Below are 18,779 nucleotides of genomic sequence, written 5' to 3' on the forward strand. Positions count from 1 at the left end.
TTGTGATAGTTTCCTTTCTGTGTGTGCGACTGATTTGGAATGAGATTTTAGTATTCGGCCCATTGAACTATTTTGAGACCACACCGCTGGAAAAAAAAAAACAGGGCGTTACACCAACACACCAGCCATTTTTATGGATTTGAAGAGAGTTGTATGTTTGGTCTACCTGACTGTTTAACTCGAATTGATCCAGAGAATAAAAGAAGCTCAATCCACCAATTTCAGCTTAGCAGCTCTCAAGAAGGATGCAGATTATAGAATAAATTTAGAATTTTGAGTTTCTGCTGATGAATTGCTTAGATTTTAGGATAGAGTGTGTGTTCTAAGTGACAGTGAACTGAAAAGGGACATCATGACAGAGGCTCATAGCTCAAGATTCCCCATGCATCCCAAAACTACTAAATGTATTAAAGTATGTGACCCCAGTTTTGGTGAAACATAATGAAAAGAGAGATAGTCGACTTTGTCTCCAAGTGTCTAGTTTGTCAATAGGTTAAGGCTGAACATCAACGATAAGGCGGGAATACTCACCACTATATTACAACGATCAGACAGATTACTTTAGTCATTACTGATCCTAGAGTAGAAGTGGAGCATATCACAATGGACTTCATGATAGGATTGTTTAAGGCACACACGAGGCATGATGTTATCTGGGTGATTATCGACCGACTCACTAAGTTTTCTCACTTCTTGATTATCAAGATGACCGATCTTTTAGACAAGTTAGTAAGAATATATATCTGGAAGATAGTCAGGCTACATGGAGTTCCAGTGATAGTGGTATCCAACAGGGACCCCATATTCACTTATCGGTTTTGGTATAGTTTTTAACAAGTTATGGGAACAAATTTGTTCCTTAGTACCACATTTTACCCGCATGTTTCGAGATGTCGAACTATCTACTACGTCTCTAAACGGGTACTGGATTCCTTGAATTTTTTCTGTAGAATCCAAAACATTAATCACATACCTAAAAATATCTCAAAAATCTAAAATTGGTGTGCAAAACTCATTTCAGCTAATTTTGGGGTTCCGGCATGGCGTCGCTGCCATGCTTCGGCTCCGAATCCACCACCCACAGAGCCAGTTTGGCCATATACCTACAGAAAGACATGTTAGGTGCTTCGATTGGCCAAAAAATCATAAAAAAAATCGAACCTACCGATGAGGGGAACCTTTGGGTGCGACGGCTTCGCCAGTCTTCCTTCGTGGCTGAGTTTCTTTATTTGGTTAACCTGCATAGAAAAGGACAGTGAATACAATTGTAACACTTGGGCCCGAAATTTAGTATAGGATTGATTTTAACATTTTAAATATATAAAAAAAAAATTATTTTTAAATTAATTTATTTTAATTTTTTATTGAATTTATAGAAAAAAATAGGTTATGGATGAAATTGAAAATAATTTTAGAAAAAATTGGTGAAAATTTGGGTTCATATGATATTTTTAAAAGAAAAATCAGAAACTGTGAGTCAGAGTGTAAATAAGAAAAAATTTGCCACGTAGAGCCACCCAGTCAGCAACCCCGATGAACCAGAACACACCGCGTGGCAAGCCACGCTGACGTCGATGCCACACAGGATTCCACACGGGCAATCCACGTGCCCCGCGATCGAACTACCCAGGATTGATCCCGCACGCGTGGACGATCCGAATTTATTCCCCCTTTAAACACAATCAGACGATCGAGATCAAATCGCAACGAACGGTTTATATTTTTTTTTTTTTAAACACGATCAGACGGTCAAAATCAAACACAATGAACGGGGCAGATTAACTAGATGAGTATAAATATTTTGCATCACACTGAACTCAAATCCTAGCCACCAGCCTCCTGCCAGAGAAGAAGAACTAATCGCAGTAGAAGAGAGCCGACCACCGACTGCTGCCACACTAGAGCCACCTCCGATTGCCAAAAAAAGGTAAAGATTCTCCTATCCATTCGAAATTTGATTCCGAGCACCCCCCATAGCCAAATCAGAGCAAAAGGGACGGCGATTGTGCTAAAAACCATGGGCGAAGCTCGGCGCCGCTGTTGCTGTGTGCAAAACTCGCAAATCCTCTAATGAGCCCCTTCCAATTTCCTATTTCATGCAATTTTTCTACTATTGTGTTCACCGTTCTATTTTTCACAGATTGACTGAAGAAAAACTCCCAGCCGCAAAGGTGAGCCGGCGGAGCCATCGCACTCGAAAAATCCAACCACTGGTAGGTTTTCAATTTTTTTTATTTTTTTGTCAATCGAGGCCCCCTAATGTGGTTTTTTTTTTTTTTGCATGGATATGTATAAAGTCGGCTGAAATCAGCCAAAACCGGCCAAAAACAGCCAGGTTGAGGCAAACCGCCGACGCGGGCAGTGGTGTCATCGCCGAAGTACGACAGTGCCATCGTACTGGAACTCCAATATTTTTTACCCTGATTTTGGATTCCTATGGTATTTTTATATACGTGACAAGTATTTTGGATTTCGTAGGGATAATTCAAGAAATTCGATGATCGCCAGTAGGTGCAGTAAAAAGTTTAGTATTTCAGACACTAATTTAGGTAAGGATTTCTCACTATTTTCTCCGTTACGGTAAATTGAAGCTTAATAATTAATAATTGTGTGTTTTTATGAAAATTTAGAGAACCCTAAAAGTAATTACATGTCACTAGTGGAGCCGGAACTGTTAGTTCACAGTCATTTTGAAATTCTGTTTATTTTCTTATATTACTTATATTTGTTTACTATTATATTGTGTATAACTCAATTGATGGTTTTTAGGGTCTTTTTGATTATTTTGTTATTTATATCTCCTGCATTGCGTGCCAGTATCCCGATCATTGGTTATTTAGCTGTGTTAAGTTATATTATTGTTTAAATAAACGGTGAGTATAAAATGAGATATAGTTATTGTATAGTTGATTGTTATGCTAATGGAAATATATATAGGAAAGACTTACAAGGTACCCGGAAGATGGCAGACGAGTCCGGTACATAGGGAACCCTACTGTGAACGTTACCTCAGTCAAACAGTGCTGAAAAGTCCCTTACCATTAAAGTTTGGGAGATATGGTTCACTTTCATACCGGACGGAGTATCGAGGTGGTGGAATATTTAGCGCCCATTTTCGAACGGGATATGGGGATGGCCGGTTAATTGTTTAATTGGATATTGGGTTCACGAGTACGAGAACATCCCTATAGACTCCCAGGGGTACTGGTAAGTGGGTAAAAATATAAAATAATCATTTTCTGTCATCTTATAAGTAATAAATAATAGGGCATGAATATGAGTTTTCATATGTTATTGTTGGGAAAGACTTGTTATACAATATGGAATAAATGGTTTTCTTTATAGTAAATGAATTTACATGAAATTAAGGGTTCAATTGGTTGTTTTTTTTTTATTTTTACCAATCTTCAATTTTTTGTATCTGTAATTAGTGTGATATTCTTATTGGACTAGTGTAGCTCACCCCTTCATTAACTATTTTATATCAAGAGGACCAATATCTATATTCTGATCAATGAGGGGGTTGTGAATAATTTACCACTCGGATTCCCTTCAAGAGTTAGTGAAGGTCATCTTAGGATTGCTTAGTTATTTGTCTTTTATTTATTTCTTTGACTTTCATTTATTCTTTTAGAATAGACATTCTCGTAACTCTATTAGGCATTTTAAAGTATTATATAAGGAATGTAAACTCTAACTCTATTACTTTGCTTACGGATTTAATTTATAACTTTATTTTCATTTACGTTTCGGATCTTTATAATAATAAAAAAAAAATCATATGAAACAGGAATCAAGAAAGGACTTATCGAAGGAATTTTAGAGTTTTGGCCGTGGCGACTCTACCGGACTTTGTCCACAGTTTCTGGCTCATCCGCCGTCTCTCTTGCTTCGATTGGCCACGAGGGTGCTCGTAATCGAATTCCAAGTGGGTAGGGAAAATTTTTACTTTTTTGGCACCCGACAATGGCTCCGATGCAGCGATGATCGGCAGTCAGCTCCTTCTCCCGCGTTTGGTTCTTTTTCTCCGACGGGGGCTGACGGCTAGGGTTCGGGTTCCCATGTGATGCAAAGTATTTATACCTATCCTACATTAATCTGAGTCGTCCATCCTAATCGATTTCATCTGTCCGATTGCGCCTAATAAGGAAACAAATATGGACCATTCATCGCAATTGATCTCGACCGTCCAATCGCACCTAAGAGGGAAACGAATCTGGACCATCCATGTGCGTGAGATCAATCCTAGGCCATCTGATTGCGGGACACACAGATTGCCAACGTGGCCTCCCGCGTGGCATCGACATCAGCGTGCCTTGCCACGCGGCGTGCTCTAGTTCATCAAGGCTGCCGATTGGGTAGTCTTACGTGACTAAACTTTCTCTTTTTGTATTTTGACTCCTATTTTTTATTTTTCTTTCAAAAATACTCTTCGAACTCAAATTTTTGCCTATTTTTTTAAATTATTTTTTAAAACATCCCTAATTTATTTTTTCTTAAAATTTTAATTAAACAAAAATAAACTAAATTAAATAATTTTTTAATAAAATAATTTAATAAAAAAAAATATCTCGAACAATTTTTCAGGCCCAAGTGTTATACTGACTTTTGAAAATTATTTTCAAATACACCCAAAATATATATTTCTTCAAAATTTCTATAAAAAATTAAAAATTAAATTTTTAAAAAATTATTTATTAATATAATTTATTTTTCTCGGGCCTAAATCTCGGGCTTAGATTTTACAATTAAAATTGATGTGTTGATGATAAAAAAAATATTAATGAGATCCATCATATATCAATTATATTTAAATGTAAATAAATAAAAAGATACATCAGTAACAAACTTTAGTTCTGTACATTCACGGACAAATTTTATATTTTTAATGAGATTTATTTTCTTTTGTCTTTATTTTTAAATTGAGTGATAAAATCTTAACTGCTAAAACTACTATATTGAAGGAGAAAAAATTAATGAGATCCATCATATTTAGATTCCATTTAAATATTAAAAAAATAAATAAAGATAAAGATAGATCGTACGTTACACATCAGCAACAAATTTTGGTTTCGTAATCATTCGTACATTATTAACAAACTTTAGTTCCGTACATAACTGACAAACTTTATATTTTCAATGAAATTCGTTTTCCTAAATCTTTATATTTAAATTGAGCGGTATAATTTTAACTGTTAAAACTGTCATGTTGATGATAAAAAAATATTAATAAGATCCATCATACATCGATCCCAAAAAGACGAATAAAGAAAGATAAAGATATATTGTAAATCACTAATAAACTTTAATTTCGTTGTTATTCATACTAATTTAAGATTAATATTTAAAATTTAACTATTGTGTATAGCAACATTTAACAATACATTGTACATCACTAATAAACTCTAATTATGTTACTATTCGTATTAATTTAAGATAAATATTTAAATTTTAACTATTGTATAGAATAATATTTAAAAATACATCGTTCATCACTAATAAATTTTAATTTCGTTGTTATTCGTACTAGTTTAAGATGAATATTTAAATTTCAACTATTGTGTGAAATAATATTTAAATATACATTGTACATCACTAATAAACTATAATTTTATTGTTATTCGTACTCATTTAAGATGAATATTTAAATTTTAACTATTGTATAAAACAATATTTAAAGATACATCGTATATTATTAATAAACTTTAATTTTGTTGTTATTTGTACTAATTTAAGATGAAAATTTAAATTTTAACTATTGTATAGAATTATATATACATTCCACGTCACTAATAAACTTTAATTTTATTGTTATTCATACTAATTTAAGATGAATATTTAAATTTTAACTATTGTGTAGAGTAATATTTAAAGATACATCTCACATCACTAATAAACTTTAATTCTATTATTATTTGTACCAATTTAAGATGAATATTTAAATTTTAACTATCGTGTAGAGCAATATTTAAATATACATCCCACATTACTGATAAACTTTAATTTTATTGTTATTCGTACTAATTTAATATGAGTATTTAAATTTTAACTATTGTGTAGAGCAATATTTAAAAATACATTGTACATCACTGATAAACTTTAATTCTATTATTATTTGTACCAATTTAAGATGAATATTTAAATTTTAACTATCATGTAGAGCAATATTTAAATATACATCTCACATTACTGATAAACTTTAATTTTATTGTTATTCGTACTAATTTAATATGAGTATTTAAATTTTAACTATTGTGTAGAGCAATATTTAAAAATACATTGTACATCACTGATAAACTTTAATTCTATTATTATTTGTATAAATTTAAGATGAATATTTAAATTTTAACTATTGTATAGAGCCATATTTAAAGATACATTGTACATCACTGATAAACTTTAATTCAATTTTAACTATTGTGTAGAGTAATATTTAAAGATACATCCTACATCACTAATAAACTTTAATTTTATTGTTATTCGTACTAATTTAAGATGAGTATTTAAATTTTAACTATTGTGTACAGCAATATTTAAAAATACATTGTACATCACTGATAAACTTTAATTCCGTTGTTATTCGTACTAATTTAAGATAAATATTTTAATTTTAACTATTTTGTAGAATATTATTTAAAGATACATTGTACATCACTGGTAAATTTTAATTCCGTTGTTATTCGTACTAATTTAATATGAATATTTAAAATTTAACTATTATGTAGAATAATATTTAAAAATACATTATACATCGCTGATAAACTTTAATTTTATTATTATTCGTACTTAATTTACGATGAATGTTTAAATTTTAAATATTGTGTAGAACAAAATTAGTATATGTTGGGATGTGCCAAAAGAATAAATAAAAGATTTCAGCTATTAATTAATTAATTTCTTATAATATATGAACAAATTATTAGATACTCGGGTATTCGGGTCGGGTATGGTGTAAAATCATGATTCGGACATTGAGGTTACACGTGCAGAGAGTCAAATATCCAGTCAAAAACTTAAAACCGGCATCAAATCACGTAAAGACGTTTCGTAAAAGCATAGAAAAAGCCAAATTAGCATCATTAATCTTTGTCTTACCCAAGGAATAATAATCACGATAAGCATGTGAAGGACTGAGCGGAACAAGAAGCGCAGCGAGCTGAGAAGGAAGGCGAGGAGCACAGCTAAGCCAACTCTATAAAAGGACCAACCTTTTAATTTCATGTTTATCCAACTCAAAAACAGTGAATCTGGGATTTGGTGATTTTTCCTTTACAATCCCCTTTTGCCGCACTTTTAGTAAGTTCATTATCCTTTTCCTTAATTTCATTGATTTTTTTACCCAATAGCTTTCGCTACCCATTTTTGAAAAATCTTTTTTTTTTTTTTAATTTTCAAGTATTTAAGTTGAATATAATTGGGTCTGTGGAGAGTCAGAGATCTGTCACTTTCGTATATCATTTTCGAGTCATTTTGCTTGGTAGTGCAGGCCTGAGTTGATCATGGACGTTGTCAGTCAATTGCGGAGACAGTTCGTTGATTATGTTACTTCTCTCTATCGTGAGGTCTGTATCTGGTTTTCTTTGTATTCGTAATCTTCTGGTTTGGATTTTGCAAATAAGAGTTTGATTTGCGTAATCCGTAGATGGGTTTTTCTTTTTTTGTTGGTGGGTAAGAATTTTCCCGGGAAAGTAATATTTTTTATGAGAATCAAATGGAGAAGATAATGATATCCTGTCTTAGGTTTTTTTTTTTTTGTTTGTGCTATTAATTTGTGGGTCTATTCCGGATTTATGAGTTGATTGGTTGTTTTATTTTGAGTAGGGATTGGTAGATGATCAGTTTACCCAGCTTCAGAAACTGCAAGATGAAAATAGCCCTGATTTTGTGATTGAGGTCATCTCTCTCTTCTTTGATGACTCTGAGAAGCTTATCAAAAGCATGGCCAGAGCTCTGTAAGCACTTACGTTCAAAGTTATAGTTAATTCCTTTGCGTGTATGTGTGTAATTTATATATATGTACTATATACTTTCTTGAAGTGGATAATAGGATTTTTTTTTTTTTTTTTTTTTTTCAGGGAAAAGCCACATGCCGTGGATTTCAAAGAAATAGACTCCAATGTTCATCAACTGAAGGGTAGTAGTTCCAGGTACTTATTGCATTTTTCAAGTGATTAACTAGTGGGATTAGTTTTTACGATGGAGATTTTCGAAATGAATGGTGTTAGTGGAACAACTATGAATGAAGAAGACTAGATTCCAATATATGAATGTTGCTATAGTTTTACAGCAAAAGTAGTTAGAAAACCCTAATTTGATGCCTTTTTTATTTTGCAATTTGTTTATTTGGTCAATTGTACTTTGATTGTTTGCATGGAAAATTGCTCTATGGTTAACAGTGTTGGTGCTGTGAGGATTAAGAATATCTGCGTCGACTTCAGGGCTTGTTGCGAGGCCCAGAACCGCGAAGGGTGAGTCAAATTCAAATCAATGACATGTTTCTTCCTCTTTTCTCATTTATTTTGTCTTATCATGTCATGTAAGATTTCTCTTTGGTTGTTAGTAAAAACTTGATGACTAACGCTTCTGAATTCTGAAAAGCCTCCATGGCTACCACGACTTATCAGAAAACTGTTGAGCAGGGGCGAAAGAGAAGATGTGACTGTTCGTCTCAATTGTTCTAATTCTTATATTGCATGCATGTGAAAATTTATTTGTTTATAAATTACTATATAATTGTTGAAGATGGAAAGTTCGATCTTGTACGAAAGAAGACGTTTCAATCTGTTAAGATGATCGATTGGCTTTATTTAATCAGGATCTAAAAGATCCTGATTTTGCGTTGTTTTATGTCTCTGCGTGTCACGCGCCTATTGGTTAAATTGGTCGTTGACCTTTAGTTGGATAAAATGAGAAAATTTTCCAATAAATATCGGAGTTAAGGCAACTATTAAGGGTCATCTTTTCTCCGAGTCTCCATTGCTTTTCTCAATTCTCATCTTTTTATGTGTTTAATAAAGAGACAATGTGTTACATATGTACCTTTGCTGACGTGAACTATAGAGACTCCTTTTATAATAGAAATTCCGATTTTTAACCTAACCACAGTGATTGCTAGCAGTGACAGTAACGGTTTCTCTCACGAACTGTTTAATTTTTGGTCCAGGTGTTTGAGATGCCTGCAACAAGTCAAGCATGAGTACGCTGTACTGAAGAGCAAGCTTCAAGCTTTATTCAGGGTAAGTGGAGTAGAACTGTAGGGGAAAGAAGTTGATGCCTTTCCCAGATTCTTGCTTTCATCTTTGGTTAAGATCTTCATTGTCCACCACGTGTTTTTAATTAGGGGAAAGAAAAAGTTTATGTCACCTACACTACAATGTCGGTCTTTAAGCTTTTATGTCTTAGCCGCATTTTACTTGCTTCCTGTTTATTATGCTTTCGGAATAAAGTGTTCAAAGTTCCCTTTCCATTTACCTCCTTTTCTTTCTTTCATTGGTCACTTATCCTCCTTTTTTAATGAACCAGATTTTTGTGAACCACCATGGTCAATCTCTATTTTTTTTAATAAAATTAGTCAAGATTAATCTATCAGTTTGCTGCCTCTAAAAAGGCTTCTGATTTTATTTCTTCTTGTTTGGTCTTTACAGCTGGAACAACAGATCATTGCAGCAGGGGGATCGATTCCTTTGGTGGAGTAGATGGTATTAGTATCGTTGTTGCTTTTATGTTAGCAAACAAGGAACAGTTGATGTTACAGATACCCTTTTTCTTAGTTTTGTAATTTCTGTCCAGGCCGCTTGGAAATACTAGCAGTTTTTCCTAGATTTATGTATAAAGCCTGTGAAAAGGGAGAGTGATTATGTGAATAATCATTTCTAACTCTCGCGCTGCAGTTTGCTGAACGTGTTATAATTTTCTTTTAAGTTTGAGTCGTCAAATTTTCTTAAGTAATCCAATCTGAATGCTCCATTCTCCTATAAATCTTTAGTTGTTTGTTTTGAGTAACTTCTGATTTGTGAGTATCTGGTTATTTAAGTTTATCAAAGTTTTCTGATATATCTTGGCTTTGTGATTATCTACCATAGGAGACTTGCATGATTCTCTTGCAGGTGCATTTGCATCCTCTATCTGTTTTTTGTGTTATAATGAGATCCATGTGAAATTGGAAACTTTTAAGCTTTGCATGAATAGAATATGATAATACAGTTTCCTATTAAGGTTGTGTCACGAACTTCATTCGTAACCCTGATCAGCAAAGAGAGAGAAGATAACAGAGAAAGAGAGAGAGATTGGTGTTTTTAGGTAATATATTATCTGATGCTTTTATTCATAGAACTCTTGCCATTTATAGGCTACATAAGAGGGGAAGTGGAAGTATATGACCTCCGTGCCTGGAGGTTGCAACAGCCCGACCGATAACTAGATAGGTTAAGGGTCCCGATCACTCAACTTTTTCTGTTAAAACCCTAACCCTATTGCGGTTGTTACCCTGGAAAAATACCCTTTTGCCCCTATACAGTATTTTCTTTTTTTTTACCCTCAAGTGGTTTCCTTACAGACTGGGTTACTAGAGTATGGATCAGTAGTTTCCGAGAGCCATGAGGGACGAGTGGCTGGAGTTTGTATAGTGTGGTCCGGTGTTTGGAATTGTCTAGGCATGAATTAAATTGTTTTCTAGTGCCCCAAACAGTATACAGAATGTTGAATTGTTGTCAGATTGGAAACTTAAGGTTACAGAAAACTTTAGTTTGTTTTTTTATTGCCTGGCTATCCAGATAATTGATATTAGCTTGAGACTGGTGCCTGCTCCAATTATTCCCTTTCCAATGATTTGGACTTCTGTTTTCATGTTGCATTTCCTTCAAGCAACATATAGGTTTTTTTATGATTATTAGAAGGATATGATTTAGATTTGATTTAGTTAGAGTGAAAAATATCCTTTTTCGGTAACCCTGTAATGTCGTAACCAAGTTTCATAATAAACTAGGATCGAAGGTAGGGTACCGAAGGCTTGAATAGCACCCGGATATCGTTCAAACCAAACCGAGTGAAATCAGAAGCTGTTAGAAGTTTAGTAGATTGAAGACTTTACGAATTTAGCGTTATAATACCTTTCATTTTTACAAAGGGTGTCACACGTTGTTGTCAGGATCGAGTTTAGAATCGTATATAAGATAGCGGAAAAATGTAGTTGCCATTAAGGTGTAAAGCCAAACATATCCTCGAGTTGAGACAGAAGGAAACTTTTTTCTGGGTAATATAGAGTTGACTTGCCTTGGCATAGCAGTAAAGAGTTTGGATATTATATCTATACATATTCCATATTAACACACAGACGGAGAAAACAGGTCATGGCCTCCTTCACTGAACTAATCTTCTCCATATCCAAAAACATTTATTCCTCTACCTCTACATTCTCTGATCCTCTCTCTTTATAACAAATTCTTCTTTTCCTTTTTTTTTTTTTTTTTTTTTTTTGGGTTTTCATCATGATCCACAAAATGATTTTCTAAGTTCGTGTAATTAAGGATTGTTTGGCTGGAAAAAGAAAAAAAATAAAATTTTAAACCATATCTTGTAATTAACTCACTTGAAATTCTTGTCAGAAAATTACCTGTAATTTTCCAAGATCGTGTGTGATTTTTGCACAAACTTTCTTTAATTTAATAACTCTTGAGTTACATAGATTACATACGATCTTTACATATAAAAAATGTATAGCTGGGTGAAAAAGACTGGACAGCTATATTTACATAAATATATGAATGTGATATATATATATATATATAGCAAAGGGGTTCCATCAAGAAATCCATTTTAGCAGATGTTCATGTGATAACATGTATTGTGGTTGTTGGGTTTGGTTTGCTGCAATTTACGAACACACATTTCAAAGCACACTGTATCCTTGTGGTACCGAGGCTGTTTGGTTCCTGAGAAAATTACAGTCAGAAACTTCCTCATGTTTTTTGTTTGAATGATTGATTTTGCATTTATATTAAGATGGTAATCAATTAATTCCTAATCACTATTCTATTTTTTAAAGAAGAAAGAAACAGCATGTGATGGTGATAATAAGATAAATATTTTTTAATAATTACTTATAAAATTATATGAATGTGTAACACAATTTTGATATGATTGCATTTTACATATTAAATCACAATTTTAATTCTTGCCATCAAATTTTTATAATTTGTTCTAAATATTTTAGATAAAATAATTATAAAATTAAATTCATAAATCTTTGATTTTATTTTTAATTTTAATTTTATTATTATATTTTTTTAAAAAAAAAATAGTGCACTTTTTGTGTGCGGTTAATGTCAAGTTGTGTGGGTTTACGTATTACAAAATGACAAACAGAAAACAGTTTTTTCATGGGACATACAGCTGGCACCCACCTAATTGCTTACGTGTCAACATCTCCTGCTCGGTGACATTTACAACGTGCTACCACCTGTCACGCTAAAATAAGTCTTTTTGTTTTCACTGTGCGGTGTTCGCCACTAACGTGCCTCTTGTTGTGGGTTGTCACCGCACAGGTCACGCGCCCGAAGCTACTGACCTGTCGTTCGAACCTGAGGCTCGACACTTCCACGTAGGCTCGGACAACCGTTTAACCCCGTACCTGTTCCCAATAAAGAAACAAAAATCAGATTTATTTTATTTAATAAAATATTAATGTCACAAAACTCAACTGGTTCTTCTACTCTTTCACAGAACAGAGTAGTCATTGCATCTTCTCTGAGAAGCCAACATTATGAAAAAGTAAACTTGCTGAGAAAGAAGAAGAAGATTAAGAATAAGAAGAAGAAGAGTAAGAAGAAGAAGAAGATCCGGAGAAAGTCTTGTTGCTTCTTTATCAAGCCATCTCTTTCTCTTTCTCGTTCCAAATCTTTTTTCTTTTCTCTTTTTTTTTTTTTTTATTTGATGCTGAGAGTTCCGCCATTAAAGCTTTCACGCCAGTTCCCACGAGAAATTATCAACCTTCTATTTCTCCTCCTCGCTTTTTCTCACGGGAAGAAAACCCATCACCCATAAAGCTCACTCACTCTTTTCCTATATATACTCTGTTGATTCCTCTTTTTATCATCACTATACCTTCCATTTCTTCGATGATGGGGAACTTGAAGAGAAGGACGATGATGCTTCCGTACATTTTAGTTACAGTCTATCTTCTTCAATGTAAATTCCTTGTACTTGCGATTCTCGACCCGGTTGATTTCTTGGCTCTGCAATCGATCCGGAAGTCGTTAAATGACTTGCCGGGCTCCAATTTCTTTGCTTCCTGGGACTTCACGTCGGATCCATGCAACTTCGCCGGAGTCTACTGCAACGGCGATAGGGTGCTCGCGCTCAATCTGGGTGATCCAAGAGCTGGCTCCGCCGGGTTGATAGGTCGGCTGGATCCTGCGATCGGGAAATTATCCGCATTAGCAGAGTTTTCAATAGTCCCTGGCCGGGTCTTCGGGTATCTGCCGCAATCGCTATCAGAATTGAAGAATCTCCGGTTTCTGGCTATAAGCCGGAATTACCTCACCGGTCAGATTCCGGCGGGTCTGGACCAGCTCCGCAGTCTCAGGACACTCGACCTCAGCTACAATCAGCTCAGCGGATGGATTCCTCCATCAATCGGATCCTTACCGGAGCTATCCAACGTTATTCTCTGCCACAATCATTTCACTGGTTCGGTTCCTCGGTTTATCTCTCAGTCACTGACCCGTCTCGACCTCAAACGCAACAACCTCTCCGGTTCACTCTCTCCCTTTTCCCTTCCCTCGTCTATCCAGTACCTATCTCTGTCCTGGAACCGGCTCAGCGGCCCCGTGGACCGGCTCCTAAGCCGACTCGACCACCTGAACTTCCTCGACTTGAGTTTAAACCAGTTCACCGGCCCAATCCCCGGTCGGATCTTCACGTTTCCGATCACCAACCTTCAGCTGGAGAGAAACCTCTTTTCGGGTCCAGTTGAACCGATTGACCAAGTGACAATATCGACCGTTGATATCAGCCACAACCGGTTGTACGGTGAAATCTCGCCGAGGTTCTCGACGGTTCAGAATCTCTACCTGAATAACAACCGGTTCACGGGTCAGGTTCCGGCGAGCTTTGTTGACAAGTTGTTGGCAGCGAGTATACAGATACTGTACTTGCAGCATAACTATCTGACAGGGATCGAGATTAATCCGACGGCGGATATTCCGGTGAGCAGCTCCCTTTGCCTGCAGTATAACTGCATGGTGCCGCCCGTACAGACACCGTGCCCTTTGAAAGCGGGCAATGAGAAGACAAGGCCGACGGCGCAGTGCGTTGAGTGGAAGGGGTAAAATCGGAAATTCAAGATATTTCTAGGGGCATATTTGGAAGATAAATATACAATTATAATATATATATATATATATATATATATTGTAATAGATTTTTAGTTTTTTTTTTTTTTTTTAATTTCCCCCTTTAGCAATTATGGATTTTTTTTTTTTAATTACCCACTTATGTTTTGGATTCATTAATTTATTTTTACGTTGTAATTTTGCGTAAATGAGAAATAAAAGGTCATGGATATTTTTATGTATGTAATTCCTTAGCCTTATGAAGTTTATATAACATTTCCATATATGTCTTTATTTTTTAATTTCTTAAATGGCTATATTTTGGAAAATAATTAATTATATTAATCAAATTTTTTAGTGTTATTGATAAAATGGTTCACAACAATTAAGTCTCAAAATTAATTTATATTAATTGGCAAGCAATAATTAATCAAAATTAATTTATGTTAGATCGGGTAATGTTTGTTATGTCGTGAAGAATCCCAAGCCACAAATCTCCACGCTTGGTTGAATTATTGGGTTGTCGCAACACGTTGAATTAAGTGACCTATCGTATATTTGGACTGAAAATTGTGGAGATGGACATTCTGCTGATATACGAGGCACTTAGTTCGAATGAGATAAACTGTTTGAAATTTAGTTTTATCATCGAGAACTGTAAAGTACTGTTGAATAACTGTTCAGATATAAATCGTGAACTGAATAAAACATAATCGTAATGAGATAGTTCATTGTGTTGCAAGAATTTCTCGTAAATTTCTAATTTTTCACGTTTGAGAGAATTTCCAACCCAACATTACTGTTTTATTTGATCATTGAGTTTTAATGAAATTTTTTTTTTAAAAAAAAAAACAATCAAACTATTATTTTCATGTGATCATTATCTAAATACGATTATTTTGATGTTATTATGTAATATCTTTATCATGTTCACAAACATAATATAAAGTTTCCCCAATCCATTTGATAAATTCTATAAGCTATAATTAACTAAAATCATTCTTTTTATTTTAATGTCCAAAGTTAATTGTATATACATTTGATGAAGATAATAAATCTATACAAAAAAAAGTTAGTTGATTTTTCATAATTATTGTGCAAGTTTATTATTAATTTTATCAATTAAAGTTATTGTAATAATTACATATAACATAATTTTATTTATAAATAAACAAAAAAAAATGTCTTTTTTAAGCTAAAGTTTTTACAATGAAATGATTTAAAAGGGTTTGGTTAAGTTTTCTATTTTATATTTTGGTCGTTTATGTTTGTTTTTATTGATAGTATTTTTAGAATAAAATTTTAAATCACTAAAGTATAAAAATTAAAATAAAATTCCTCAATTTTGAGAAATACCCTTTGTGAATTCATAGAAATTGTACCTATTAAGGTACATTATTGTATCAGTTCGTAAAATTCAACACTTATTATAATTTAATTATCAATATTTAGATATTGTAATTTGATTAATATATATTTTTTATTTGTTTTTTAATTAGAAAAAGAAATTTAAATGTTTAAAACAAATAAAAAATTTCATGAACCAATTTATAATAAAAAAAAATTTATAAATCATAAACATTAAATTTTAAAAATTAACTTGATAATTTTTTATAAAATTATTATATACAAAATTTGATCAGTAGTTATCTTAAAAAGATATTCATCGAATAAAATATCGATTTATATGTAAAATTCAAATTCGATAATACGAGAATGAGATTGAAACAAATTTTATTAATGATTTAATTATTAAATTATATTTTTATTTTCACGATATTATTTTATCGTAAAATTTATATTCTCAATATTAATAAATTGTGATTTATAGTAGCAAAATAAATTAAGAATAAAATTTATAAATTGAGATAATTTGAAATTAATAATTAATATTATTGGGAAAAAAAAATTGAATAGAAAATATTTTTGGCAAATTCAAAATCTTTTTAGTGGAGGGGAATTAAAATCATGATAATTGTTTTTGCAGCTTTTCATTTTTCACGAGCCTTGTGAATTGAAATCTCATCATATAAACCACACTTAGACTCATTGAACTATAGATACGTGTATATGTTTATATATATACATAGATATATATACATGGGAAAACTAGGATATACATATATATATATATATATTCCATTTAAACGAAGGAAATAAATAAATAAAATTTATAAACAATGTTATATGTAACAAATTATAGAAGTATGCATTGTGAGAGAATAATTAGTGAGTGATGTACGTATAGATAATCAAAGTACACTACAAATTATGTATTATAAAAATAATAATAATTATGAAATTATTTATACACGTATCAATACATGATGGTATTTAGAATTGAAATAATTGAATGAATATTCATAATTTTAATTTAATTTTCAATAAATACTCAAGTAATAAATTATAAAAAAAAACCCAAAATTTAAATTATTAAAGTAAAATAAAATCACTTATAATAGATGTATAAATTTATGTGTTTTTTCAAACATAATTTTAAATTAATTAAGATTAATAAAACAATTAATTAAATGATTATGGCACGTGGGAGTATAACCAAACACATTAAAATTTAGCGGTGAAGGGTCAATGTCTGTGACTCAATTTGGTGTCTTTATTTAGTTGGAGAGTTTCGCTTGTCACTCGTCAATTACTATATATATATATATATATATTATATAAAAATAATTACGTAATTTATTTTATATTTTTCTTAATTAAATAATATGGGGTTATTCTCGTGTTTATGTTATAATTTTTTATTAATTTATATATATAAATTATTACATATATGTCTATATATATATATATGTATATATATAGTACCATGGGAATAATTGCTGCTTGGTTGGCAAGAAACCCATTACTAAAATAATTAATACCACAAAACCCTTATCATCATTTAGATTTTATAAAATAATTATTTTTATATTTTAATTTAATTTATATGTTTTAATTATTTTGATGCGTATATAAATTAATCATAATTTATTAATACTTTTTCAATAAATTTACGTTCCATTCCATATGTTTTGGTGATGACATGTTTCACCAATTTGATTAGTTTATCAATACACACACATATGTATATATATATATCTATGATTTCTCATATGTGTGAGCATGTATGTATGTATGTATGTATGTATGTATGGATGGTGGTAATGATATTTCCACCCACCCATCCCATATTTAAATTGATTTATGTTCTCTATAATTTTTTTAAACATTTTTTGCATTATAAACCATAAAATCTCTAATTATAGTCACATTTTAAAAAATAATCACACAAAGTCGGTCCAATTTCTCGTATAACTCTCGAAATTAAAATTAAAAAAAAAATTGAGTTAAAACAAAAAAAAAATATTTTATTATGTAATTTATTATATATACGGGTAATAATGTTTTAATTATTTTAAAAATAATACCAAAAATAGTATCACAATTAATAACATAGTTATTTAATTTAATTTATTAATGAAATTATATAATAAAAAATGTATATTATAAGTTGGATATAATTAAAATCATTTGGGCGTGCCTAAGCATATAATGTTTTGATTATGTTATAAATCGGTGGCCTTTAGGGGAAATCAATTTCTTAAAGTGGGTTTAAGTAGGGGCCCACATGATTTCCAAAGTTTTTTTAAAAAAAAAGAAAGTAGGGGCCCCCCATGATTAATGTTAATTAACTTTCTAATTAATAATTATGGTAAAGGGCCTCTACCCACTTATTAAAATAAATAAATAAATAAATAAGTTCCAACCCAATTTTTTTTTTTTTAAAAAAAAAAACTTTAGAGCTAAAAAAAAACTAAGAATTAAGTGATTTTTATTGATTTATAATATTTGATTTAATAAAAATAATAATTTAATTTACTAATATATTTACAATTAAGTAAAAAATAAGTAAATTTTTTAATCACAATAAATTAAAATTTGGACCCAACTCATATATATATATGTATATATATGCATAGATTCTACATGCAAATTGTAGAAGTCAACATCACAATATCATGCATGAAATAAAAATAATAAAATAAAATAAAGTTGATATAATCCTTTACGTATAATAAAAATATATTTTTCTCTTAATAAAATATATATTTTTTTCCCCCAATATAAACCTTTGAAGAAAACAATGCCAAAAACAAGATATATCCTATTTTTGTGAACTACAAGTTAATAATTAATTATTAATTAACCATCTTCTAACTAAATATTATTATATGCAATACATATATATATATATATAGTTAAAAATTTATATATTTTTTTTTATATAAATAAATAAAAATACTATGTTGATGTTTCTCTAACATAATAACACTAATGTCTAGCTAGCTTTATATATGTATATATATATATATGTATATATATGTGTGTGTGTGTGTGTATGTATATAATAGGAGGGCAATGATGAAGATTTTGAGTCATCATTTCACA

General features: G+C 31.5%; 2 protein-coding genes across 3 annotated transcripts; both read left to right on the forward strand.

The window, feature by feature from the left end:
• The first annotated feature begins 7,055 nt into the window (after nucleotides 1-7,055).
• On the forward strand, nucleotides 7,056-9,978 carry AHP5 (histidine-containing phosphotransfer factor 5). 2 transcript variants are annotated; one of them, XM_022046336.2, is made up of 7 exons: nucleotides 7,056-7,296; nucleotides 7,487-7,562; nucleotides 7,822-7,952; nucleotides 8,076-8,147; nucleotides 8,397-8,468; nucleotides 9,164-9,236; nucleotides 9,645-9,978. In XM_022046336.2, the coding sequence occupies exons 2-7, from the start codon at nucleotides 7,500-7,502 to the stop codon at nucleotides 9,693-9,695; spliced, it is 462 nt and encodes a 153-aa protein (XP_021902028.1). In that variant the 5' UTR covers nucleotides 7,056-7,296; nucleotides 7,487-7,499; the 3' UTR covers nucleotides 9,696-9,978. The 2 variants fall into 2 exon arrangements, with proteins under 2 accessions (XP_021902028.1, XP_021902037.1); XM_022046345.2 differs by having other exon boundaries at nucleotides 7,155-7,296; nucleotides 7,482-7,562.
• Nucleotides 9,979-12,695: 2,717 nt separating this feature from the next.
• LOC110817684 (uncharacterized) lies at nucleotides 12,696-14,577 on the forward strand. Its single transcript, XM_022046327.2, has one exon. It carries the CDS (start codon nucleotides 13,116-13,118, stop codon nucleotides 14,325-14,327), a length of 1,212 nt encoding a protein of 403 aa, XP_021902019.2. The 5' UTR covers nucleotides 12,696-13,115; the 3' UTR covers nucleotides 14,328-14,577.
• Nucleotides 14,578-18,779: the final 4,202 nt, after the last annotated feature.

This window comes from Carica papaya, chromosome 5, assembly GCF_054855325.1.
Source record: "Carica papaya isolate Zhongbai chromosome 5, ASM5485532v1, whole genome shotgun sequence".
Lineage (NCBI taxonomy): Eukaryota > Viridiplantae > Streptophyta > Magnoliopsida > Brassicales > Caricaceae > Carica > Carica papaya.

Excerpts from the sequence above, each read along its gene's own strand:
- AHP5 (XM_022046336.2), top strand. The coding sequence starts at position 7,500 with ATGGACGTTGTCAGTCAATTGCGGAGACAGTTCGTTGATTATGTTACT. Across the intron at positions 7,953-8,075 it reads AAAAGCATGGCCAGAGCTCT|GGAAAAGCCACATGCCGTGG; the intron begins GTAAGCACTTAC and ends TTTTTTTTTCAG. Across the intron at positions 9,237-9,644 it reads AGCTTCAAGCTTTATTCAGG|CTGGAACAACAGATCATTGC; the intron begins GTAAGTGGAGTA and ends TGGTCTTTACAG.
- LOC110817684 (XM_022046327.2), top strand. The coding sequence starts at position 13,116 with ATGATGGGGAACTTGAAGAGAAGGACGATGATGCTTCCGTACATTTTA.